General features: G+C 45.5%; 1 protein-coding gene, 2 long non-coding RNA genes and 1 pseudogene across 4 annotated transcripts; 1 reads left to right on the top strand and 3 right to left on the bottom strand.

The window, feature by feature from the left end:
• Positions 1-2,281: 2,281 nt before the first annotated feature.
• Positions 2,282-4,098, bottom strand: LOC120487559 (uncharacterized). The gene is made up of 3 exons (XR_005624457.2): positions 4,058-4,098; positions 3,875-3,950; positions 2,282-2,507 (listed from the first exon to the last, which is right to left on the bottom strand). It is a non-coding gene; the product is annotated as an uncharacterized LOC120487559 (long non-coding RNA).
• A 3,574-nt stretch (positions 4,099-7,672) lies between these two features.
• LOC120494899 (general transcription factor II-I repeat domain-containing protein 2B-like) lies at positions 7,673-10,543 on the bottom strand. Its single transcript, XM_039694253.2, has 2 exons — positions 9,091-10,543; positions 7,673-8,806 (listed from the first exon to the last, which is right to left on the bottom strand). The coding sequence occupies exons 1-2, from the start codon at positions 9,647-9,649 to the stop codon at positions 8,292-8,294; spliced, it is 1,074 nt and encodes a 357-aa protein (XP_039550187.2). The 5' UTR covers positions 9,650-10,543; the 3' UTR covers positions 7,673-8,291.
• A 5,895-nt stretch (positions 10,544-16,438) lies between these two features.
• Positions 16,439-17,373, top strand: LOC148978553 (uncharacterized; annotated as a pseudogene).
• Positions 17,374-20,585: 3,212 nt separating this feature from the next.
• On the bottom strand, positions 20,586-22,354 carry LOC120495568 (uncharacterized). Of its 2 annotated transcripts, XR_016168856.1 has the most exons (4): positions 22,163-22,354; positions 21,320-21,659; positions 21,015-21,138; positions 20,586-20,710 (listed from the first exon to the last, which is right to left on the bottom strand). It is a non-coding gene; the product is annotated as an uncharacterized LOC120495568 (long non-coding RNA). The 2 variants fall into 2 exon arrangements; XR_016168855.1 differs by having other exon boundaries at positions 20,592-20,710; positions 21,015-21,659.
• Positions 22,355-24,323: the final 1,969 nt, after the last annotated feature.

The raw sequence follows: 24,323 nt of genomic DNA, 5'->3' as shown, positions 1-24,323 counted from the left end.
CTAGCCAAGATCCTGGAAGTTCCAGCCAGGACTGGCATGTTGTCTTGTCCCGAGTCCACAGCTGCCGTGAGCGCCGACCCCCAGTCAACTGCCGTGAGCGCCGACCCCCAGTCAACTGCCGTGAGCGCCGACCCCCAGTCAACTGCCGTGAGCGCCGACCCCCAGTCAACTGCCGTGAGCGCCGACCCCCAGTCAACTGCCGTGAGCGCCGACCCCCAGTCAACTGCCGTGAGCGCCGACCCCCAGTCAGCATCTGACGACGATCTCTCCGATTCAGAGATGTGGAGCGTTGGTACTGTGCCGTCTTCGGGGAGCTCAGTTCGGGCTTCTGCTCCACAGTTACCTGCAGCATCCCTTGTTTTGTCTCCTGTTGTGTTGCCTCCAGTGTCCCCTTTCAAGAGTCCTGTCCCATCGCTCGTTTCTGTCCCTGTGGGGGTTTCCCCCCCTGTCAAGCTACCTAGTGTTTCCCCTAGCGCTCCTGTCATGTGCAAGCCTCAGACTGTTTCCCCCAAGAGATCTCCTCAAGCGTCCACAGCAAAGTCCTCCCGGATTCCCCGTCCTCAGCCCTCGTCCCAAAGACCCAAGACCCCCAGTCCTCCCATCCACCCTGAACTGCCCCCCCAAGGACATTGTGTTTCCCCCACCACCTCTGCCTTGTATGTTGTTTCTAATGTTTCACCCCAACCCGGTTGTTGTTTATTCATGTATCCCTTTAGTTATGTTTGCTATGTTTTGTTGGTTTTTGTCCATGTCTCGTTCTGTCTTGTCCCGTGCTTAGTGTCCCTTTGAGGAGCGTCTGGTAGCCGCTCCTTAAGGTGGGGGTTCTGTCATGATTCTGCCATCATGTCCATGGTTTCTCCTAGTATAGTGGCAGGATCATGACAGACCCATGTTTTGTGTGCAAGCGCATGGCCAGCTGTTTTGGCCATGTGCTTGTGTTGTCTCGTTTCTTTACTCCGCCCCCTTGTTATCCTCGTCTCGTCATTATTGTCTAGTCAGTCTCACCTGTCCTTGTCATTAGTGTCTCCCTATATTATTCCCCTTGTGTTTGCTGTCTTTTGTCGGTTCATTGTTAATCCATGCCAAGTTTGTGAGTACCTATCTAGAGTATTTGTCTTGTTATTCTATTGCTTGTGTCAGTCGTTTATCTAGTAGTATTTTGTCAGTACCTTGTCTAAATGGTAAATGGTAAGTCTTTATAGTCCTTGTCAGAGTCTTGTTTTGCCCCCTCGTGGGCTTTGTTTTCCCCTTTTTTGTCTACAATAAACTATCTGTGATTGCATTCTGTCTGCGCCTGGGTTCATCCGCCATCCACATCATAACACCACTTGTATCATTATCTTCAATTTACATTTAAGACAGAGTTTCAGCTCCACGCTGAGAAAGAAGACGAATTTGTTAGTTTTAATTTACATTTAAGAGAGAGATTCATTTACATGTTGAGGGGGAAGACGGATGCAATGTCGTATAAAATGTTTGCGCTGAGATGAGTTCGGGATTCTGCTTGACTCCGCTGAATCCGAAGTACTGTTTGTATTTTGTTCCTGTTTTTCTCTGTAATAAACATTCAATTTTTGAGATCTTCGACGTCCACTTCATTTTTTCTTACACTGGTAAAAACCATGGTTTTGATAACATGGTTTTACTACAGTAAAATTGTAGTAATACTTCAGTAAAACCATAGTAACCATGACTGTAGTAACTGGTATTTTTAAAAACCATGGTTTTGATACCATGGTTGTACTACAGTAATATTGTAGTAAAGCTATAGTAAAACTGCAGTTTTACTAAATTATCTTGAATTACATTTAATCCATTCAATTACAACAAACACCTACAAAATAACAACAGAAATAAGTTATCATTCTATGATACAGACTTTATTACAAGAATTACATAATCTGAAAGAAACTTGCATTTGTTCTCACATGTGACATAAAACAATAATTTGACTACAAAGTTATAAAACATTGGTGATAAAAGTGGTGCTGTACAATGGTAAAAAAATTCAGTTTCCAATTTACAAATTAAAAAAATAGCAATTTGTTCCACTGTAATAATGATTTATATACAAAAATAAGATAGTACAAATAAACATGACTTAGAACACCTTTAAATACACAGCATCTACCTCCTCTAAAATGTCTATAATCTGTGAACCACACCTGTCCAACACAAGGGTGTTTGCAATTTATACTGTACATTCATTAACAGGATTACAGCAATATTACTTGACAAGAACAATAAATACTATAAATTCAGAAGAAATTGAGCAGTACTTTTAAGAATGTTTTAAATGATATCCACTCACAAGAGATGAAGACATGGAGGGATGGGGGATGACTAATCCACACTTTAAATTCTAGGTGAAAAAGGTTTTGTTGAAAAACATGTGATGCCGCATCCACGCCAGTAGTTGTCAGTATGAAGTCTCTCATATGACAGTAGGTTACAGTCCAGCTGTGGGTTGGTTCTGTCTCGACCTTCAGCCCAAATGGACGCAGGAGCTAAAATGAGAAGAATACACACCACATTAACATATACAATACATTTTGGTCCAAAAATAACAAAAACTATGACTTTCACACTGCTCTTTTTGCAAGTGAACCAAAATTTGTAAACAAAACCACACGTGTGCTAAGGTCGTCTATTCATTGGATAAGGATTCTCAAGTAGGGAAATCAGGAAGTGCAAAAAAGGCTCAGCATGGAGATATTTCCTACTGCAATATTTGTTCTTTTACTAATTTTGTGTTATTCTGTACAAACGCAATATGAAGAAACTAATGAGTATCTTATGATACAATGTCATCTATACGATGTTGTAATTTGGATTTTGAGAAGACGACGAGTGTAAAGTTTGAGTGGTTCTATTAAACACGGGGAAATACGACAAAGTTCTCGTCTCTCGTGCATCTTTTCATGCGACCACCTGTTTTTTTTTTTTCTCTGGGCAACATCTCAACTTTGCGTTACAAGTGGCACTGTGCAGAAGATGGATAAGGTATAAAGTTTTCATTCATAGAAAGGGGTTATGTTCACACGTGACATTCAAATAATGAGATTCTTATTGTATACTGCCAACAAGTGCTGTCAATGTTAACGGTTGCGATTAAGTTTGTCCAGTTTAGCGTAAATTAACGCAGTATCGTCCTTGTATAACTATCCTTACATTATGAACTGCAAATGCTTTTTTTTTTTTTGCATCTATGCGCGATTAGACTAAAGAGAACGCTCTGTATGTGAATTTCCTGATGCACACACCCATTCATTCATTCCATTCCAATGACGCACACACGACGCGCAGAAAGACGTGCAACAGTATCGTGTGGCCAGACAGCACGCCGTAATATTCTCTTTCGATGCAGACAGTGCTTTCTTGCAATTGGGTCAGTTCATGTTCACATCGTAAACGAACCGTACCAGAGTTCGTTTGGAACCGTACCGAGACCACCTCTTCAGCTGGGTCTCGGTTCGGTTGTTTGGTCCGCACCCGAGTTCGATTGCTGTATTCACACCTGCCCAAAATTCCGCACCAAGGGGGGAAACGAACTAGAGTTCGATTCAATCGAACCAAACAAGGCAGGTGTGAATACACCCTTAGTTTACAGTCTGGGGGAGACGCACACTGTAAACAAAACAATCTTCGTTCTAAGGATGTCTAAGGATTTCGACACAGAGGAAGACTTGCATTTATCTTGCCCAGCCATATTTATTTGAACCCGAATAAATATTCACATGAATGCGGCTTGACAACAGAACCCCAGGGCCGTTTAATGTTTACCCATCCTTACATATGGGTGAGTTCATATAGATGAAGGCCTGTTGTGTTCTGTCTCTTGGTTTGTGATAGTGGCAGCTTTTGTGAAACTCACCTTCATCATGTACTGAGTGTGGATGTCATCAAGATCTTGTCCTGAAGAATCACAGGGCCAAACGACTATATCTCATCTGGTAACAAGAGCATAGCCATAACTTTAAGATCCCCTAAATTTAAGATCCCCTGAATTAAAGCGATAGTTCACTTTGAAATTAGTTTTTGGTATGTTTTAGCTTACCTCAAGGGCATCCAAGATGTAGGTGTCTTTGTTTCCACAGTATTTTAAATTTTGACATTTTTCGTTCAAACCGTTCTTGTCTGTCAGTCATATAATGCAGGTCTATGGTCACCACCTCAAAGAGCATGCACAGAGAAGTCCAAATTAAACATGATTTAATGACTTGTAAATGTAAGTACACATTGATGGCCTAAGACATGAAACGAGCGGTTTGTGTGAGAAAAGGAACAGTATTTATATAGTTTTACCTTGTGCAATCACAGCCATGTCCAAGTGATCTGAATCAGTTGAGCAATGTCCAACTGAACCGAACTGAACCATGTCCAACGTTCCGCCGGAAGTGTCTTGCGCATGTACGTCACTCATTGTTTACACAGAGATTTCGGATGTTTTACCTTTCACTGTGAAGATCTAAACATATTTAGATATACATGAAATCGCAATGGAAGACGATTTCGGTATATCTAAATATGTTTAGTGAAAGGTAAAACTTCCGGAATCTCTGTGTAAACAATGAGTGACGTCGACTCGCAGGCGATCACTTCCAGTGGAACGTTGGACATGGTTCAGTTCGGTTCAGTTGGACATTGGATAACTGGTTTCGTGCCTTAGGCCATCAGTGTGTAATTTACGAGTCATTCAATCATGTTTAAGTTGGACTTCTCTGTGCATGCTCTTTGAGGTGGTGACCATAGACCTGCATTATATGACTGACAGACAAGAACGGTTTGACCGAAAAATGTCAAAATTTAAAATACTGTGGAAACAAAGACACCTACATCTTGGATGCCCTTGAGGTAAGCTAAAACATATCAAAAATTAATTTCAAAGTGAACTATCCCTTTAAAGAATTTCAGTATTTATCAGTAAAAAATACATAAAATAAATAAATATCTTTGCATTGAACAGTATGGTGTCTGTCTCATTGGCCAACATAATTAAAAACACACCTAGAGAAATAAAATAAAATATACCAATGACCATGATATGCTGTTATCATAATAATTAAATTAATTATTATAACTATGACCATAACATTTGCCGCCGATAATTTATCCAACAAGTTTCTCAAGAACAGTCTCACTGAAAAAAAATGTAAAGTGTGAGACTTCATTCAAAAGCATAAATCCGACAGACCCCAACTTTTGAACAGTATGTTCAAAACTTTTGAACAGTATGCTCACTTTTAAGGTTTTGCTTACTAGTCGAGTTCATAGCTGTGGAGATTGTCTTGGACAGGGGGTGCAGCAGGACTTCATGATGATACATGCAATGTGTCACAGAGCCAACAATGTTAAGGGGCTTATGGATGCAGCAAATTCATCACAGATCAATGACTTCATCGCTCACAGTATCGCACGGATGGATCAACAGGAGGAGAGTATCTCTGGCACAGGTCGTGCGGTGCAAGCACTCGTGAAGCAGGTGTCCGAGCTCACCCAACAGGTACAGCTTTTACGGACTCCCACTGCGCCCCCCACGCCGCCCGTCCTCCCACCACCAGCGCCTGCAGCAGCGGGGAGATCAGAGCCACGCCTACCCACACCTGAGGGATATTCCGGTGAGCCTGAGTTTTGTAGAGCATTCCTCACTAGATGTTCTATGCACTTTGCCTTACAGCCACACACTTTCCAGAGCGAAGAGGCGAAGGTGGCAGTTGTGTTAACCCTGCTGTCAGGAAGAGCATCGCTTTGGGGGACGGCGGTGTGGGAGAACAAGGACGACTGCTGCACCTCGTTCCAGGCACTCTCCGAGGAGATGAAGAGAGTTTTCGACCGTGCAGTGGCGGGTAAGGAGGCGGCCAGATTACTCGCCGAGCTGCGACAAGGAGAAGGCTCGGTGGCGGACTTTTCCATCCGGTTCCGCACCCTGGCGCAGTGGGATATGTTCCTGCATGGGTTGGCTGACCGCGTTCAAAGAGAGATCTATGCTATGGATTTACCTGAGACACTGAATGGACTGGTGGAACTTGCGCTGAGAGTGGACGCTCGACTGAATCGTGTAACCAGACTGACGCGCCCCAGCCACCCAGTGTTCGGCGCAGAGGACCACCAACCCGGTGGTGAGAGCGCGGTCAGCCCCACAAATGACCACGAACCCATGCAGGTGGGGAGAGCTCGGCTTTCCCGGGAGGAGAGGGAGAGGCGGAGATCCCAAGGACTCTGTCTCTACTGTGGCCAGGCGGGCCACTTCATCCACTCCTGCCCGGTAAAAGAGCAAGCCCGGTAGTAAGTATGAGGCTACTATCGGGTGGGATCTCCGCCGAGAAGACCTCATCAACATCAACCCTCCTCCCGGTAAGTCTGAGATGGCGACAATCAACACACTGCACCAGCGCACTTCTGGATTCGGGAGCGGAAGGTAATTTCATGGACTTCAGACTAGCACATAGACTTCAGATCCCCGTCACACCCCTCTCGCACCCGATTATCGTCAATGCACTCAATGGTCAAGAACTTCCCCGCATCACTCACGTTACTGAAGACATTACCCTCATCACTTCCAGAAATCACACTGAACTCATTTCATTTTTTCTCATGGACTCACCACTTGCACCAGTGGTTTTGGGTCACCCGTGGCTTTCCAGACACAACCCTGGGTCGACTGGTGCACTAACACTGTTTCCACATGGAGTAACCACTGTCATGAGTCCTGTTTAGTGTCTGCCTGTCCATCTGTGTCTGGTTCTGTGTTTCAGAGTGAGGTAGCGGATTTATCTAACGTGCCCGCGGAGTACCACGACCTGAAGGAGGTGTTCAGTAAGTCTCGTGCTGCTTCTCTTCCTCCGCATCGTTCCTATGACTGTGCGATAGAGCTACTGCCAGGTAAATCTCCGCCTAAAGGCAAACTTTACTCTCTTTCTATTCCCGAGAGGGAGGCCATGGAGAAATATATTTCTGATTCTCTGGCCTCTGGGTTCATCCAGCCTTCCTCTTCTCCTGCGGGGGCGGGGTTCTTTTTCGTTGGGAAGAAGGATGGTTCTCTGCGACCTTGCATTGATTACCGAGGGCTGAACAACATCACGGTAAAGAATTCATACCCTTTGCCGTTGATGTCTTCAGCTTTCGAGAGGTTGCAGGGAGCATCTATTTTCACGAAACTGGACTTACGTAATGCATATCATTTGGTCCGCATCAGGAAGGGGGATGAATGGAAAACCGCTTTTAATACCCCTAGGGGGCACTTTGAATATTTGGTCATGCCTTTCGGTCTGTCCAACTCCCCAGCGGTTTTCCAGGCACTCGTTAATAACGTGTTGAGAGACATGGTAGACCAGTTCATATATGTTTACCTGGATGACATATTGATTTTTTCTTCGTCTCTCCAGGAACACGTGCAACACGTCAGGCGAGTGCTCCAGAGACTGTTGGAGAATGGGCTTTTTGTCAAGGCGGAGAAATGTTCGTTTCATGCACAGTCTGTTCCCTTCCTAGGGTACATCATCTCTTCTGAGGGACTGCGCGTGGATCCTGACAAGGTTAAGGCTGTGGTAGATTGGCCAAGTCCAGATTCCCGTAAGGCCCTAGAGCAGTTTCTGGGGTTCGCCAATTTTTACCGACGTTTCATTCGTAACTTCAGCCAACTAGTCGCGCCTCTGAGTGCCTTGACCTCCCCCCGAACGACGTTCAGGTGGTCAAACACTGCTGAGGCAGTGTTCACCAACCTCAAAAGTCGCTTTGTTTCGGCTCCCATTCTTGTCACCCCTGATCCCACACGTCAGTTCGTGGTGGAGGTCGACGCGTCAGAGGTGGGAGTAGGAGCAGTACTTTCACAGCGCGCTTCCTCAGACGACAAGTTGCATCCCTGCGCGTTTTTTTCTCATCGACTATCGCCTGCCGAACGTAATTATGACATTGGTAATAGAGAGTTGTTGGCAGTTAAGTTAGCGTTGGAGGAATGGCGTCATTGGTTAGAGCAGGGGTGCCCAAACTTTTTCCTATGAAGGGCCAAAAATCAAACTTGATTGTGGGCCGTGGGCCGAAAGTAAATTTTGCATCATAAATCAAACGGTATTATTACATTCAAGTTGCTATGGGTTTATTTATTTTTTATAATATTTAAAATAAATATAAAACAACTTCAATCTGATTAACTAATGCAGTTTTATTTGCAAAGTTTTGCATTTTAAAGAACGTATTACAATAAAACCAACAATCAAGTGTTCAATGTACAATAGAGTTCAATGCCAAATCCACAAGCAATAATAAAACCATGTGGTTGCAATGTCAGTGACCTAATGAGACATATGAAGCTGGTCCTTATTTTTCAGAAGTTTTTCAAGATTGGGCTGTAGCTGACTTACAGACAAAGACAAGATATTATGTAGGTGAGAGTCAGTTATTTTGCTTCTGAGTTTACTCTTGTTCAAGTTCATTAGACTGAAAGTCTGCTCGCAGAGGTAGGTGCTGCCAAACAGGGACAGCATCACTTGTGCCTGCTTACACATCTTTGGGTACCTGTTTGCTGGGACACATTTGTAGAACTCTGTCAAGGGAAGGGATGTGAACTTGTGTTTCAGTTCTGAATCACACTGAAGCTCAATTAGTTCCATCTGAAGATCATCTCTGACTGCGTCCACACTGATGGTGAAGGGTTGAGCAAACAACTCAAAGTCAGCAGTGCTGTGTCTGAAGTCCTCAAAGCGACTGTCAAACTCCTGGATAAGGTTGCTGAGAACAGCATCATACTCATGGACCTTCTCTTTCACCATGCCTACCTCTCCAAGACAGGGGAAATGGACTAAATTTGCTGCATGTGGGATGAGAAACAGAAAGAACAGTGTGATACTGGGACAGGCATGTAAAACAGAGGGAGAAAAAAATAAAATAAATACCTAAAAAAAGGAAATGATTAAGAAACTAGCAGATTTTAAGCAAATTTTATCAGCTTGATGTACAACAAAGAAATAATAGCTGACATGACTGAATATAGATATAAACCACATATAATTCTAAATATAATTAAAAAATAATTTAATTATAATTGCACAAAATATCATGATAATATATTATAACTGTAAATGTTACTGTTACCTGCTGAAAGATGTCTTCTGAGCAGCAGTAGTTTTTGTTTGAAGGCTCTGACGTGATCAAAAAGCTGGGTGATAATCTGGTCCTTTCCCTGGAGCTGAACATTCAAAACATTGAGCATCTCTGTCACATCCACAAGGAAAGCCAGGTCAGAGAGCCATTTCTTATCAGTGGGCACTTGAATATTACCATCCTTGCTTTCCTGAAAAACTCTGATCTCATCACGCAGATCGAAAAATCTCCTGAGAACTTTCCCTCGGCTGAGCCATCTGACCTCCTGGTGGTACAACACATCACCATATTGCGCATCCATCTCATCCATCAGTGTCTTGAACTGTCGGTGAGAAAGCGCCCTGGAGCGTATATTGTTGACAATTTTGACGACGTCACGCATCACATCCACAAGCCCGACAGATTTGGCACATAGTTGTTCTTGATGTAAAATGCAGTGGTACCTCAAAACTTTTCCTCCACATTCACTGACTTTCTGAGACACAAATGTAGCAAGGCCAGATTTCCTCCCTACCATTGCCGGCGCTCCGTCAGTTGTAATGCCGGCCATCTTCTCCCACTTTAATTAATTTTTTTTCAACACTCTCTCAACAGCAAAAAAGAGATCTTCTCCTTTAGTAGTACCAGAAAGGGTCTCAATGCCAGCCAGCTCTTGCGTTACATCAAAAGTGTCATTTACTCCACGCAAAAATACCAACAGCTGTGCGGAATCCGATATGTCGGTGCTCTCGTCGCAGGCAATTGAATAGGCAGAGAATGCACTTGCCTTCGTCTTGATTTGCTCGCCGATGTCTTGAGCCATGTCCTCTATGCGTCGGGTAACAGTATTTCTTGACAGGCTAATTTGTGAGAATGACCGTACCTGAGAAGGACAAACTGCTTCTGCAGCCACTGCAAGGCATTCCTTGACGAACTCTCCAGTAGAGAAGGCTTTTCCACTTTTAGCAATTAGAGCAGAAATCTGATAACTGGCCCGTGTGCTGTTTTCTTGTGCTGATGAAGGACGTAACAGCGCGCTCTGTTCGAATCGAAGTTCAGCAAGCAGCTCGTTAGCCTTCTGTTTTCGCGCCTCGCCGCTGTATTTTGAGAAAGCTGCAGAATGTTTCGTTTCATAATGACGACGTATATTGTACTCTTTTAAAACAGCGACAGACTGTTTGCAAACTAGACATACTGCCTTTGATTTGACTTCCGTGAATAAAAACTCATCTTGCCAAACTTTTTTAAAATTTCTCTTGTCTGTGTGCCCCTGCCTTGATTTCGCCATTACTGCGTTTAGCTTGTTGACATTAATTGACGTCAATTGTCGCAAAGCACGCGGTGCTGCACCTTGAATTGCGCATTGACACGGGGAAAAAATCTAATTCTTTTACATTTAATTTAAACATTTAATATCAGTTTACTCTGTTAGTTCAACAATAAATAAAACAGAACTGTTATGTCAAAGAAATTAGAAATTACGATCTGTGTCGAAGGTATCTTCCCCCCTCCCCTCCCCTCCCCTCCCCTCCCCGGACGGTATGGCGGGCCAAATCAAAGGATACCACGGGCCAACTTTGGCCCGCGGGCCCTGGTTTGGGCATCTCTGGGTTAGAGGGTTCGGGGGTACCCTTTATCGTTTGAACCGACCATAAGAATCTTGAATACATCAGATCTGCTAAAAGACTCAACTCCAGGCAGGCTCGGTGGGCTCTTTTTTTCGGACGTTTGATTTTGTTCTCTCGTACCGCCCCGGGTCCAAAAACATCAAACCCGACTCTTTATCTCGTATTTTTGATCCATCCGCCCGGTTGCCCACCGAGTCGATTGTTTGTTCCGGAGGGGTTACGGTCCGACGTTATTCGGTGGGGTCATTGCTCCAACGTGGCTTGTCATCCAGGAGTGACTCGCACCAGTTTTCTAGTTAAACAACGATTTTGGTGGCCACTGATGGCTCGCGACATTCACGATTTTGTGTTGGCTTGCTCAGTCTGTGCCACTAGTAAGACATCTAACCAACCCCCAGATGGGTTACTTCGACCACTGCCTGTCGCTTCGAGACCCTGGTCCCACATCGCTCTAGATTTTATCACCGCCCTCCCGCCCTCCAATGGCATGACGGTTGTTTTAACCGTAGTGGACCGGTTCTCGAAGGCGGCTCATTTCATCCCCTTGCCCAAATTACCTTCAGCCAAGGAGACAGCGGTTACTGTCATAGATCACGTTTTTCGGTTACATGGCCTCCCGATGGACGTGGTCTCTGACAGGGGTTCCCAATTCATATCCAAATTTTGGCAAGAATTTTGTAAGTTACTGGGGGCCACGGTCATTCTGTCCTCGGGCTATCATCCCCAGAGTAATGGACAATCTGAGCGAGCCAATCAAGACCTCGAAAGAATGTTGCGATGTTTGGTTGCCAAGAATCCGTCGTCCTGGAGCCAACAACTTTCTATGGTGGAGTACGCCCACAATTCTTTACCAGTGTCATCCACGGGCCTCTCGCCATTTAAGTGTAGTTTAGGTTACCAGCCACCAATTTTTCCGAGTCTGGAATCCGAAGTCGCGGTCCCCTCCGCTCACGCATTCGTCCAGAGGTGCCACCGTACTTGGACTAGAGCCCGTGAGACTCTACTCCAAGCAGGGAGGCGCATGAAGGCCAAGGCCGATCGCCACCGGTCAAAGCCTCCCGTCTACGTCGTGGGTCAAAAAGTGTGGCTTTCTACCAAGAATATTCCTCTCCGCTCCGTGTCTAACAAGCTAGCTCCCAAATTTATTGGCCCGTTTCCTGTCACCAAGATTATTAGTCCGGTGACAGTCCGCCTCAAACTTCCTCCTGTGTACAGGAGAATTCATCCCGCCTTTCATGTCTCTAAAATCAAACCCGTGTTTCGTTCTCACATTAATCCGCCTGCCCCGGTTCCCCCTCCCCCCCCCCCCGCCGCGACTCGTAGATGGGGAACCAACATATTCGGTAAATCGTATTCTGGACTCGAGATGGAGGGGACGCGGATTTCAGTACCTGGTAGACTGGGAGGGCTACGGTCCGGAGGAGAGAAGTTGGGTACCTGCTAGAGACATCCTGGATCACTCCCTTGTTGATGATTACAATCGACAGGTAAGGGAGTCTGAGAACGCCAGGAGGCGTTCTTAGGAGGAGGGGTACTGTCACGGTTCATGAATCGGCTGTCTCAGGCTGATGTGTCTGTGTGAGTGTAATTGTGTGGGTGTGGTTACTCGTTGTGTTGATTAGTGTCACCAGCTGCCATTCATTTCAGTTTTCTATATATGCCCAGCATTTTCTCCCTCTTGTTGTCAGATCGTTGTGGTTGTCATTCGGTGTGTTCCTGTGCTCGTGCCTCGTCTGTGTCTCATCTGGATTTCATCAGTTCTTCGTGTTACCTGGATTTCGTCAGTTCTTCGTGTCTTCTGGATGTTCCACTTCCCTGGGTTTCACTCGAGCACATCATCACCTGTTTTCACCACCGGATCGCCATCTCGTCCCTGCTTCACCCACCACCTGAGTGTTGTCCCCGATCTGTGTCTTACACTTGTCATTTCTGACCAATCAATAAACTGAGTATATTTGCATCTTGCATCCTCCCATCTTTTCCTTACAGCCAGCCGCGGGTGATCAGCGAATATAACGCGTTGCCTGACACTCTCGCTGAAAGGAAATAAAAAAAATTCTTATTATGAATATAATGTCATGCCTTTATTCTTGTGTATGATTGGTGTTTTGGGTACTGTTGTCGCGATTAAACCAGTCAAATGGCCGTGATCAGACTGGCAGCTTACAGACGCTTGCTGGACGCTCATCCAGCCAGCCGCTGCTGTTTCAGTGAATAACATGTTGCCTGACACTCTCGCTGAAAGGAAATAAATTGTTTTCTTATTATGAATATAATTTCATGCCTTTATTCTTGTGTATGATTGGTGTTTGGGGTACTGTTGTCCCGATTAAACCAGTCAAATGGCCGTGATCCGACTGGCAGCTTGCAGACGCTTGCTGGACGCTCATCCAGCCAGCCGCTGCTGCGAATATAACGCGTTGCCTGACACTCTCGGTAAAAGGAAATAAATTGTTTTCTTATTATGAATATAATTGTCACCAGGTGACGAAGTGCGGAACCATGAATGCGGTGTTGTTTCCATGGGGAGCTAATTTAATGTAACACCCTGCCGGTTGCTCCCTGAAAAACAGTTCGGCTGGATTCCGCAAAGTAGAAACGAGCGGCAGCTGTGAGATGGGCGGAGATTGAATCATCGCGTTCACGAGGGGGATCATAAAAGCGGATGTTTGAGTGAAGAGGAGAGCGCGGCAGGGGACAGAGGAACCCACGGCAGGGAAGGAGCCTGAACACAGCAGTTTAACCCCGGATAGAGAAAGAGAGACAGCAGTAACATGGTGTGTGCGTAGTATACTCTCCATACAGTGTGGATACGCTGTTCCATCGGCACGAGAGGAGGGAGCTGGCTGGGATCACGAGTGGAGATCTTATTCACTGCGAGTGGTGTGAGTTGCTGTGCCTAGTGTGAAGTGACTATTGTGGAGTGATCACATATGATTATTTGAAGTGATTGACGGTTGCACTGAGGTGAGGATTGTTGTGTCTGTTCGTGCCCCCAGCCGTCTTATTCCAGAATTAACCCCTTACTGTGTGCGTTGAGTATGCACTGTGCAGGAGTGTGCCTCCGGTCTATCCAGTGTGAAGAGGAGTCGTGAGATGTTTATGCACTACTGTTTGACTTTCCTGTTCTAAATGAGAATCAGCATCTGTCCATTGAGCCTCTCATATTGAAAGCCTGAATCTGTCCACCGAGTCTCTCATGCTGAAGCCAGCCACCTGCTGTGAGTACGTACAAACTATTGACTTGAAGATGACTTGTGAAATGTTTATGCACTGCTGTCTGACTTCCCTGTCCTAAATAAGAACCAGCATCTTTCCATTGAGCCTCTCATATTGAAAGCCTGAATCTGTTCACTGAGTCTTTCATGCTGAAGCCAGCCACCTGCTGTGAGTACGTACATACTATTGACTTGAAGCTAAATTGTGGAATGTTTATGCACTGTTGTTTGACTTCCCTGTCCCAAATAAGAACCAGCCTCTTTCCAGTGCGCCTCTCATATTGAAAGCTTGAAACTGCCCACCGAGTCTCTCATGCTGAAGCCAGCCACCTGCTGTGAGTACGTACAAACTATTGACTTGAAGATGACTTGTGAAATGTTTATGCACTGCTGTCTGACTTCCCTGTCCTAAATAAGAACCAGCATCTTTCCATTGAGCCTCTCATATTGAAAGCCTGAATCTGTTCACCGAGTCTCTCATGCTGAAGCCAGCCACCTGCTGGGAGTACGTACATACTATTGACTTGAAGCTGAATTGTGGAATGTTTATGCACTGTTGTTTGACTTCCCTGTCCTAAATAAGAACCAGCATCTGCTCTATACTTACCCCTGGCTGTCCGAAGAGTAACTGCCGTGTGAATTTTCAGAACAGCATCTGCTCTATACTTACCCCTGGCTGTCTGAAGAGGAACTGCCGTGTGAATTCCAGAATAGCATCTGCTCTATACTTACCCCTGGCTGTCTGAAGAGGAACTGCCGTGTGAATTCCAGAATAGCATCTGCTCTATACTTACCCCTGGCTGTCCGAAGAGGAACTGCCGTGTGAATTCCAGAATAGCATCTGCTCTATACTTACCCCTGGCTGTCCGAAGAGGAACTGCCGTGTGAATTTCCAGAACAGCATCTGCTCTATACTTACCCCTGGCTGTCTGAAGAGGAACTGCCGTGTGAATTTCCAGAATAGCATCAGCTCTATACTTACCCCTGGCTGTCTGAAGAGGAACTGCCGTGTGAATTCCAGAATAGCATCTGCTCTATACTTACCCCTGGCTGTCTGAAGAGGAACTGCCGTGTGAATTCCAGAATAGCATCTGCTCTATACTTACCCCTGGCTGTCCGAAGAGGAACTGCCGTGTGAATTTCCAGAACAGCATCTGCTCTATACTTACCCCTGGCTGTCTGAAGAGGAACTGCCGTGTGAATTTCCAGAATAGCATCTGCTCTATACTTACCCCTGGCTGTCTGAAGAGGAACTGCCATGTGAATTCCAGAATAGCATCTGCTCTATACTTACCCCTGGCTGTCCGAAGAGGAACTGCCGTGTGAATTCCAGAACAGCATCTGCTCTATACTTACCCCTGGCTGTCTGAAGAGGAACTGCCGTGTGAATTCCAGAATAGCATCTGCTCTATACTTACCCCTGGCTGTCCGAAGAGGAACTGCCGTGTGAATTCCAGAACAGCATCTGCTCTATACTTACCCCTGGCTGTCTGAAGAGGAACTGCCGTGTGAATTCCAGAATAGCATCTGCTCTATACTTACCCCTGGCTGTCCGAAGAGGAACTGCCGTGTGAATTCCAGAACAGCATCTGCTCTATACTTACCCCTGGCTGTCTGAAGAGGAACTGCTGTGTGAATTCCAGAATAGCATCTGCTCTATACTTACCCCTGGCTGTCTGAAGAGGAACTGCCGTGTGAATTTCAGAACAGTATCGGCTCTATACTTACCCCTGGCTGTCTGAAGAGGAACTGCCATGTGAATTCCAGAATAGCATCTGCTCTATACTTACCCCTGGCTGTCTGAAGAGGAACTGCCATGTGAATTCCAGAACAGTATCTGCTCTATACTTACCCCTGGCTGTCCGAAGAGGAACTGCCGTGTGAATTCCAGAACAGCATCCGCTCTATACTTACCCCTGGCTGTCTGAAGAGGAACTGCTGTGTGAATTCCAGAATAGCATCTGCTCTATACTTACCCCTGGCTGTCTGAAGAGGAACTGCCGTGTGAATTTCAGAACAGTATCGGCTCTATACTTACCCCTGGCTGTCTGAAGAGGAACTGCCATGTGAATTCCAGAATAGCATCTGCTCTATACTTACCCCTGGCTGTCTGAAGAGGAACTGCCGTGTGAATTCCAGAACAGTATCTGCTCTATACTTACCCCTGGCTGTCTGAAGAGGAACTGCCATGTGAATTCCAGAACAGTATCTGCCCTATACTTACCCCTGGCTGTCCGAAGAGGAACTGCCGTGTGAATTCCAGAACAGCATCCGCTCTAAACTTACCCCTAGCAGCCAAGAAGAAGAAACATCCAGTTTTAGTTTATGAAATTTTAATTCAATAAAATCCTTTTACATTTGATACCTTGTTTGTGGTTGTGGTGTTTCTGGGTAACTCCTCGAGGTGGTACGCTCATAGGGGTGGTCTGTAACAGGGGGGGCCATCCCGACCTGTGACAGAATTGGCGTAGTCGGCAGGGTAACCACCTCGGGTTGAGCGACCAGAGACACCCGATGGCAGACGAAGGGTTGCCAGCGGCCCGGCCTCAAGTCACGCCCATTTTTATGGGAGCCCCATGGGCACGAAGGTATGGAGGATCAGGGTCAGAGCTGAGCTTGTCAGAGTGGAAAGCCCAAGTTGAATATCTGGCAGGGCTCCAGGGGCTAAGTGCCTCCCAGACATTGCAGTTTGTCCTAAATTCACTTGAGGGAGAGGCCCGGAGGAAAGTACAGGCTGCGCCAGAAGGGACTCGGGCTACGGCACAGGCGGTTTTTGATTTCTTGACTGGACAGTATGGCGATGTTACTCCTGTAGCCGTCCTCCGGACTCAGTTCTTTAATTGTAAACAAGGACCCCGGCAAACCCTACGGGCCTATGCTCTGCAACTACGGGAACAGTATACCAGGCTGAAGGGGAGGCGCGGCCATGGTCTGGGAGGGGAAGAGACCCTGTTGCGCGATCAATTCCTCCTGGGACTTAGGGAAGGCCCCATTCGTCAGAGTTTACGGATACAGCTCCGCCGAAATCCCGAATCGACGTTCGAGGAGTTGCGGAGAGAGGCGCTGGCTTTGGAACTGGACCATGCGGAAGCGGTGGACCCCTCTGTTTGTATGGCTGTCGGTGGGGCCCGGGATTCAGTCTCTGCTGGGCCATCCGATTGGAAGCAGACCTTTCAGGCTGAACTCATGAAAGACGTCCGGGAACAAATGACCGAGCTGTCCAAGACTCTTTTGAGGGGTTCCGTCGAGACCGGCCAAGTCCATTGCCCTTGCCTCGAGAGCGTTCCTACTCCAACGGGAGTCGAGATAGAGGGAGACGTCTATCCCGGCCTGCGGGGCCTAGGTTCCAGTGGGATGACCAGGGTCGTCCAATTTGCAATAACTGTGGAGAGTCTGGACATTACCGTCGCCAGTGTGGCACTCGCCGCAGCTCACAAGGGGGTTTTTAGAGTCACCGGCCACTGTGGGTCAAGTGGTCGGGACCCCCTTAAGTGACCCTTCTTTACCTGCTTCCCCTAGAGATCGGCTAGTCGGGCATTGCCCCCTTGTGGAGATCCAGGTGAATGGCATCAACGTCCAGTGCCTGGTTGACACCGGATCCCAAGTCACCCTATTCTCTGAAAGCCTGTCTAAAGAACTGTTCAGTGCCCCATGTCTACAGGAGGCAGAGGCCCCCTGGCTCACCTTACGAGGGGCAAACGGTCTGGACATTCCGTACATCGGTTACCTGGTTACAGACCTGTTGATTCGTGGGGTCACTGTACAACAGAAGGGAGTTGTGGTCGTCCGGGACCATTGTCTGGGTATGCATCGAGCCCTCCTCGGTATGAATGTAATTGCAGACTGTTGGGAGGAAGTGTTCCAGACTCGTCCTCTTCAGACTATTCCTCCAGCTGAAGAACGGGAATGGGAACGAATTGTTGCAGACTGTCGCCGGGTCCACGCCGCCAGTTCCCAGGGGGGCCGTGAGTGCACTGCCCGGGTTGCGTGTCGATATGCCCTGTCTATCCCGGCTCGGAGTGAGGCCGTTATCTGGGCTCGGTTACCCGTCCAAGCATATGGGCCAGAAGAGTGGGTGCTTATTGAACCCCACTTAGACTGTCAGATCGTTGACGTGGCCCGAGGGCTGGCTGCGGTGCGGCGAGGCCGAGTCCCTGTGAAGGTACGGAATGAGAATCTCTACCCAGTCCACCTGTACCGCCAGCAGCGACTGGCCCGGGTTACTTCGGTGAGTCCCCAACAAGTGAGGGAAGGTGGGGGAGTGAGCTTTAGCCAAGTGAGTCCCACTGTAGTTGAGGTGGCCCTGGCACGAGTGAATCAGCCGGTGGAACTGCTAGGAGAGAGGACGCCGGCCCATCTTCTGGGGGAGTCCCTGCGAGGGGAAGGGCTGGAAGACAGTCAGACACAACAACTCCAGGAGCTCTTGGCGAAATGGGCACACGTATTTTCTACACATGATGAGGATTATGGCCGCACCGCCATCGTGAAACATCAGATCCCTACGGGTGATGCCGCACCAAGCCGGGAGCGGTACCGGCCTGTGCTACCAACCCTCTATTCCGAGGTTCGTACCTTGTTGAAGGGGATGCTGGAGAAAGGGGTCATCCGGGAGAGCAGTAGCCCTTGGGCGGCTCCGATCGTCTTGGTGCGAAAGAAGACCGGAGCTTGGAGGTTCTGCGTGGATTACCGCAGACTGAACCAAGTCACCAAGAAGGATGCCTTTCCACTACGCGGATCGAGGACTCACTAACCAGCCTGACACAAGCCGCGTGGTATTCCACCTTAGATCTGGCCAGTGGATATTGGCAGGTACAGGTGGAGGAGGAAGACCGAGAAAAGACTGCATTCACTACCCCTTTCGGGCTCTTCGAGTGGGACCGGATGCCGTTTGGCCTTTGCAACGCTCCAGCTACCTTCCAAAGGCTGATGCAACGATGTCTGGGGGGCCAGTTAGTAGATTCCACGTTGGTATATCTAGATGATGTCATTGTTTACTCTCCTGACTTCGCATCCCATCTTCAGCACTTGGAACGAGTATTTCAGGCCATGGAGAAGTACGGACTGAAGTTGCAACCAGATAAATGCCAGCTATTTCGTAAGGAAGTGAAATTTCTGGCACTGCATGAAAAGTGGGATTTTCGTCCCCGTAAACTGTCGGAAATCTCCCTAATTTTCGGCAGTTAACGACAATTTACAGACTGTGAACGTCGCGTTCCACTGTGCCACATATTGACGGAAACGAACCATGACGTATGCATGGAGCGCTCGCGGAGGTGTGAATGGCTCGCGGAGGTGTGAAACTGTGCTTGAATTTCCTCACTCAGTATTGGTTGAAATTCAATACATTTAAACAAGAAAATCACTCGTGATTGGTTGGCACATCTGTTATTATTGGTCAGCTTACATAAAATTATAATAATAATAATTTATTTATATATATTCATATGATATGCAATTATGTTGTATATTCATGTCATTGTTATCCTATAGACTAAACTATTATTACCATCAAGGACATGAATTTATTGAGGAAAGGAACATATGCCAGATACTGTTTATTCAAAGAAATAGCTTTATTAGAACAAACACACAATGTACAAAGCATAGGAGAACATCTTCAAAGCACAGAAAACATGTCCTCCACCCTCTGGAAAAATGCGATAACATACATACAGCACTACAGTTATACAAATAAATCAATAATATATTGCATCTTTATTCAAAAATAAATTGCCCTGAATGGCATCAGAATTGGGCACCAGATATATCAAACACAATGTACAGTGGAGGCAGAATTATGAACAAATAATAAGGATGTAATTTATAGGGATAGTTCAGTTTGAAATTAATTTTTGATATGTTTTAGCTTACCTCAAGGGCATCCAAGATGTAGGTGTCTTTGTTTCCACAATATTTTCAATTTTGATATTTTTAGGTCAAACCGTTCTTGTCTGTCAGTCATATAATGGAGGTCTATGGTCACCACTTTAAAGAGCATGCACAGAGAAGTCCAAATTAAACATGATTTAATGACTCATAAATTAAGTACACATTGATGGCCTAAGACACGAAACGAGCGATTTGTGAGAGAAAACAAACAGTTTATATATATATATATATATATATATATACACACTGTTCATTTTCTCACACAAACCGCTCGTTTCGTAACTTAAGCCATCAATGTGTACTTACAGTTACGAGTCATTAAATCATGTTTAATCTGGAGTTCTCTGTGCATGCTCTTTTAAGAGATCCCCATAGATTTCCGTTATATGACTGACAGACAAGAATGGTTTGACGTAAAAATATAAAAATTGAAACTACTGTGGAAACAAAGACACCTACATCTTGGATGCCCTTGAGGTAAGCTAAAACATATCAAAAATTAATTTTAAAGTGAACTATCCCTTTAAAACTCTTAATTCAAGTCCTGTAGGCTCATCGGGGCGTAGTGAATCCTCCACCTCCAAGTCTTTGTGACGCGTGCTTGAGGTGCTCACACACGTTCACCTTGATGTACATACACCTCAGTGGCTATGGAACCAAATTTCATGATCCCTTCTGCAAAGTTGAAAAAGACCAATGATTTAGATCTATGCAAAGGCAATCTGGAACACTGAAATAAACAAACACATTTGGTGAGGTTTGCAATGCTCTAATTAGAATAGCAAAGTTTGCTAGCTCACAAGAGAGAAGGTGTCTATTAAAAGTGTCTTCTCCACTGCCAATAGATCAATACTTACCAGTCTCAGTCACTGCATCTCCCAGTCTCAGTCACTGCATCTACACCACAAAAAATGTGTTATACAAGTTATTATCAAATGATGAAACTGAACATATTTATAAGATGATAAATAATAAATCTGCAATATTGTAACAATTAGAGATACATCTATAAAACTTGGTGAACATGCAAAGTACTTTGATGAAAATTGCGGCCTTAATTGTAAAAAAAATTCTAAATTACTTGATTTCTTGTTCAAAGCAATGTGTACACTGTGTAACAGGCATCCAGGGTCATATGACCACCACCTGAATAGCAAAATAATCCTAAATGAGCTTAATGTGAACGCAGCCGACAACTCACCGTGCCTGTCATGTGCTGAGATCACTGCGCTGTACTCTTTTATCATGTCTGGACCTGGGCGGGGGACTGGGGGCATCACTACGGGATCGGTCTTCATGGATTTATTAGTTCCATATGGTTATACCTGAAATTAAAATAATTTTGTAATTATAATACGTTTCCTGTTGTGTTAGTATATGTGCACTGGAAGCCTCAGCACACAAACAAATTCCTTATGTGTGCAAGGCAAGCACACTAGATAATAAAGCTCTTTCTGATTCAGATTCAAAGTAATAGCAGTGATTTGAAGACTGTGTGCCTCGCACCATCACTGTACGTGCCGTGACCCATCATGTCTGGACCTGAAGGTGTGCCTCGAACAATCTCTGTGCAGGACCTGATGGTGAATCGAACACTGGACCTAGTAACATTTAAACTTGGCCAAACATTAATGAATATAACATGCCATGTTCCAGTTCTCTTTGGCGTTTTCACCACTGTCTTACTCTCAAAGTCATCCGTAAACACAGACGTTAATACCAAGTTAGTTTAGTTTTACTGTTTATTTGACTGGGGCCTGATCAAAAGAAAAGAGGATGAGATCACAACACGTAACGTTACCTTGTTTAGGTGTTTTTTCTCCTATCAGGGAAGGGCACCTCACTCCTTACAGCACCCGAGAGACAAAACAAATGCGTTAACAAACATCACAAAGATTTCACTTCATCACACAACAGCGTTGCAGTTTTACAAACAAGGATAGCCTACACTAGAGCATACAAGCACATTACGAACTTTGAGTTTGTATGATCCTGGCACATATAATTTTTCCATAATTTCTGACGATATTCAGAGTAAACGCATTGGGAAAAGCCCGTTGAACACCCAATACGAGTTAGTTTGATTACTAGCAAAGAATGGTAGCTACCTAGCAGCCAGATAACAACGTGCAAAATACAATTTAGTGTCCCAAATTGACATGAAACTAAAAAAGAATTAAGAGCAGCAAGCTAACGCAAAACAAAAAAAACTGTGCCGTTAAGGTTAACGCCCTTGAACATTCGCGGCAGTAATCACAGCAGGTTTGTGAAGTTTAAGACAATAACGCTAAACTACCAAACACTATAAGTAGACATGGACATAGAATTCACTAGATTGGACGAACTTACCTTCAATTTAGAGGAGATGGGTTCACCAGTGATCATGACGGCTATGTAGGCTGAATATCTGTGCCGTTATTTTCTGCTTGAAAAACCAACCATGTGAAAAACACGCTGAATCGCGCCGCTCGCGCCACATGGCTCGCATGTTGCCTCGGCCTATCAGAGTGGCTGGCGTTACAGGTTGGGTTATGATGATATGCTGCCTCAGCCAATCAGAGTGACGTTCACTGGATTTCGACTGTGGTTGAAATCAAAGCTCTTGATAGAGTTGTCCTCGGCTGTCCATGACTTTTCTGTTGCTGTTAGTTCTTTTTAAATTAGGAATAAGGTGGATAGACCTAATATAGGCTACCATGAAATGAAAAATACAAACAGGGTGTGCATAAATAAATAACTTGATTAGGCTACTTAAAATAAATAAACCAGTAAAAAAAAACAAAAAAAAAACCATCTGGTTGTAACTGTGAATTAACATCCAAAGATGTTATCATATAATTTGAAAACTGCTTCTGTAAATGTTATGATGAATCCTATAATTTTATTAGGTAAATTTCATATTCATAAGAGTAAAATGAATAATTCTAAACCTTGTTTGAAGTTTTTTTTTTTTTTGGTCTGATTTTCCGTTGTATATTGAGTCTCTCTATCGATAAAAAATGTAGTGATACAATTGTATTTACTAAAGAATATTGAAGCTAATTGAAAAGTGAATTAATGTGTATGCTATTTTCTTTCTTTAAGTAGTACAAATTACTGGTTTCTAGCTTTCTCTTAAATCATTATATTATACATAATAGATAGTCATTTTCCCCTTTTTATTTTATTTTTTCAATTCTGTCCTATTTTTATTTTTTCTTATTCATTTATAGTGAAATTATTATTTGTTGATTGTTATCTTTTTGGATATCATGCTATTGTTGTAATTGTTGTGCATTATGTGTAATGTAAAAAAAAAAAAAAAAAAATGAGTAGAATGAGGTATATCTTTCAGAAAAATGTTACCTGGGGTGAAACTCCCCTACCCTTATTTGCATGTGTATAGCTCACAGCATTTTCATTTACATGTCAAAGCCTCCTCTAGATTTAGGAAAAGGGGGGTCATGGGGGGACAACTGGCAAGCAAGGCCTACGTCAATTTCCGGCAATTCACGGCAGTTTTGGGTGTTGCCTGTAAATTGCCGTGTGCAGTCGTAAACCTGAACTTTCACGACAATCTACAGTGCCGCTTACTGACGAAAATCCCACTTTTCATGCAGTGTGGGCCACTGTGTAAGTGCCTCTGGAGTCTCGGTGGACCCAGAAAAAGTGTCCGTTGTACAGGAGTGGGGTGTACCAAAGACAGTGCGACAAGTGAGGTCCTTCTTAGGTTTCGTGGGGTATTATCGGCGGTACATTAAGGGTTTCTCTAAGATCGCCAGACCATTAAATCAGCTCCTTGCGGGTACAGGCCGTCCCCGTGGTCGCGGGTCCCCTCCTGTTGCTTGGGACTCCGCCTGCGATGTGGCCTTTCGGAGGCTCAAACAGGAGCTGCTTCAGGCCCCCATTCTGGCCTATGCGGACTTCACCCAACCGTTTATCCTATATACAGATGCTAGTAACCTCGGCTTAGGAGCAGTGCTGGCCCAGCGGCAGCAGGGAGTGGAACGAGTCATTGCCTACGCAAGCCGAAGCCTTCACCCCGCTGAGCGAAATGATTCCAACTACAGCTCATTTAAAATCGAATTGTTGGCTATGAAGTGGGCAATGAGCGAGAAATTCAAAGACTATCTATGGGGAGCGAAGGTACTGGTGATAACGGATAATAATCCACTAGTCCACTTGCGGACAGCCAAATTGGGGGCAGTCGAACAGCGCTGGGTAGCGCAACTGGCTAATTATGATTACGAACTTCAGTATCGGCCGGGGCGGGAGCACACTAATGCTGATATAATGTCCAGACTTCCAGGGGCCGAAGGCCGGAGCGTCCCAATGGAGACCAGGGAGGACCGTGAGGAGGGCCTCCAGCCAGAGGAAGCCCCCGCTAGTTGGGGCTGGGACCCCGAGCGGTGGGAGGGACGGCAGGCGGCAGACGCTGGGCTGCTGGCAATACGGTCCTGGTTGACACAGGGGCTGCAGCCGGAGAGGACAGAACGCCGGGCCCAGACGTGGGCGGTGAGAAAACTCTTGG

This window comes from Pimephales promelas, chromosome 6 (assembly GCF_988280905.1).
Source record: "Pimephales promelas chromosome 6, fPimPro1.hap1.1, whole genome shotgun sequence".
NCBI classification, from domain to species: Eukaryota; Metazoa; Chordata; class Actinopteri; order Cypriniformes; family Leuciscidae; genus Pimephales; species Pimephales promelas.
The sequence above is the reverse complement of the archived record's forward strand: the minus strand, read 5'-3'. Positions and strand labels throughout refer to the sequence as shown.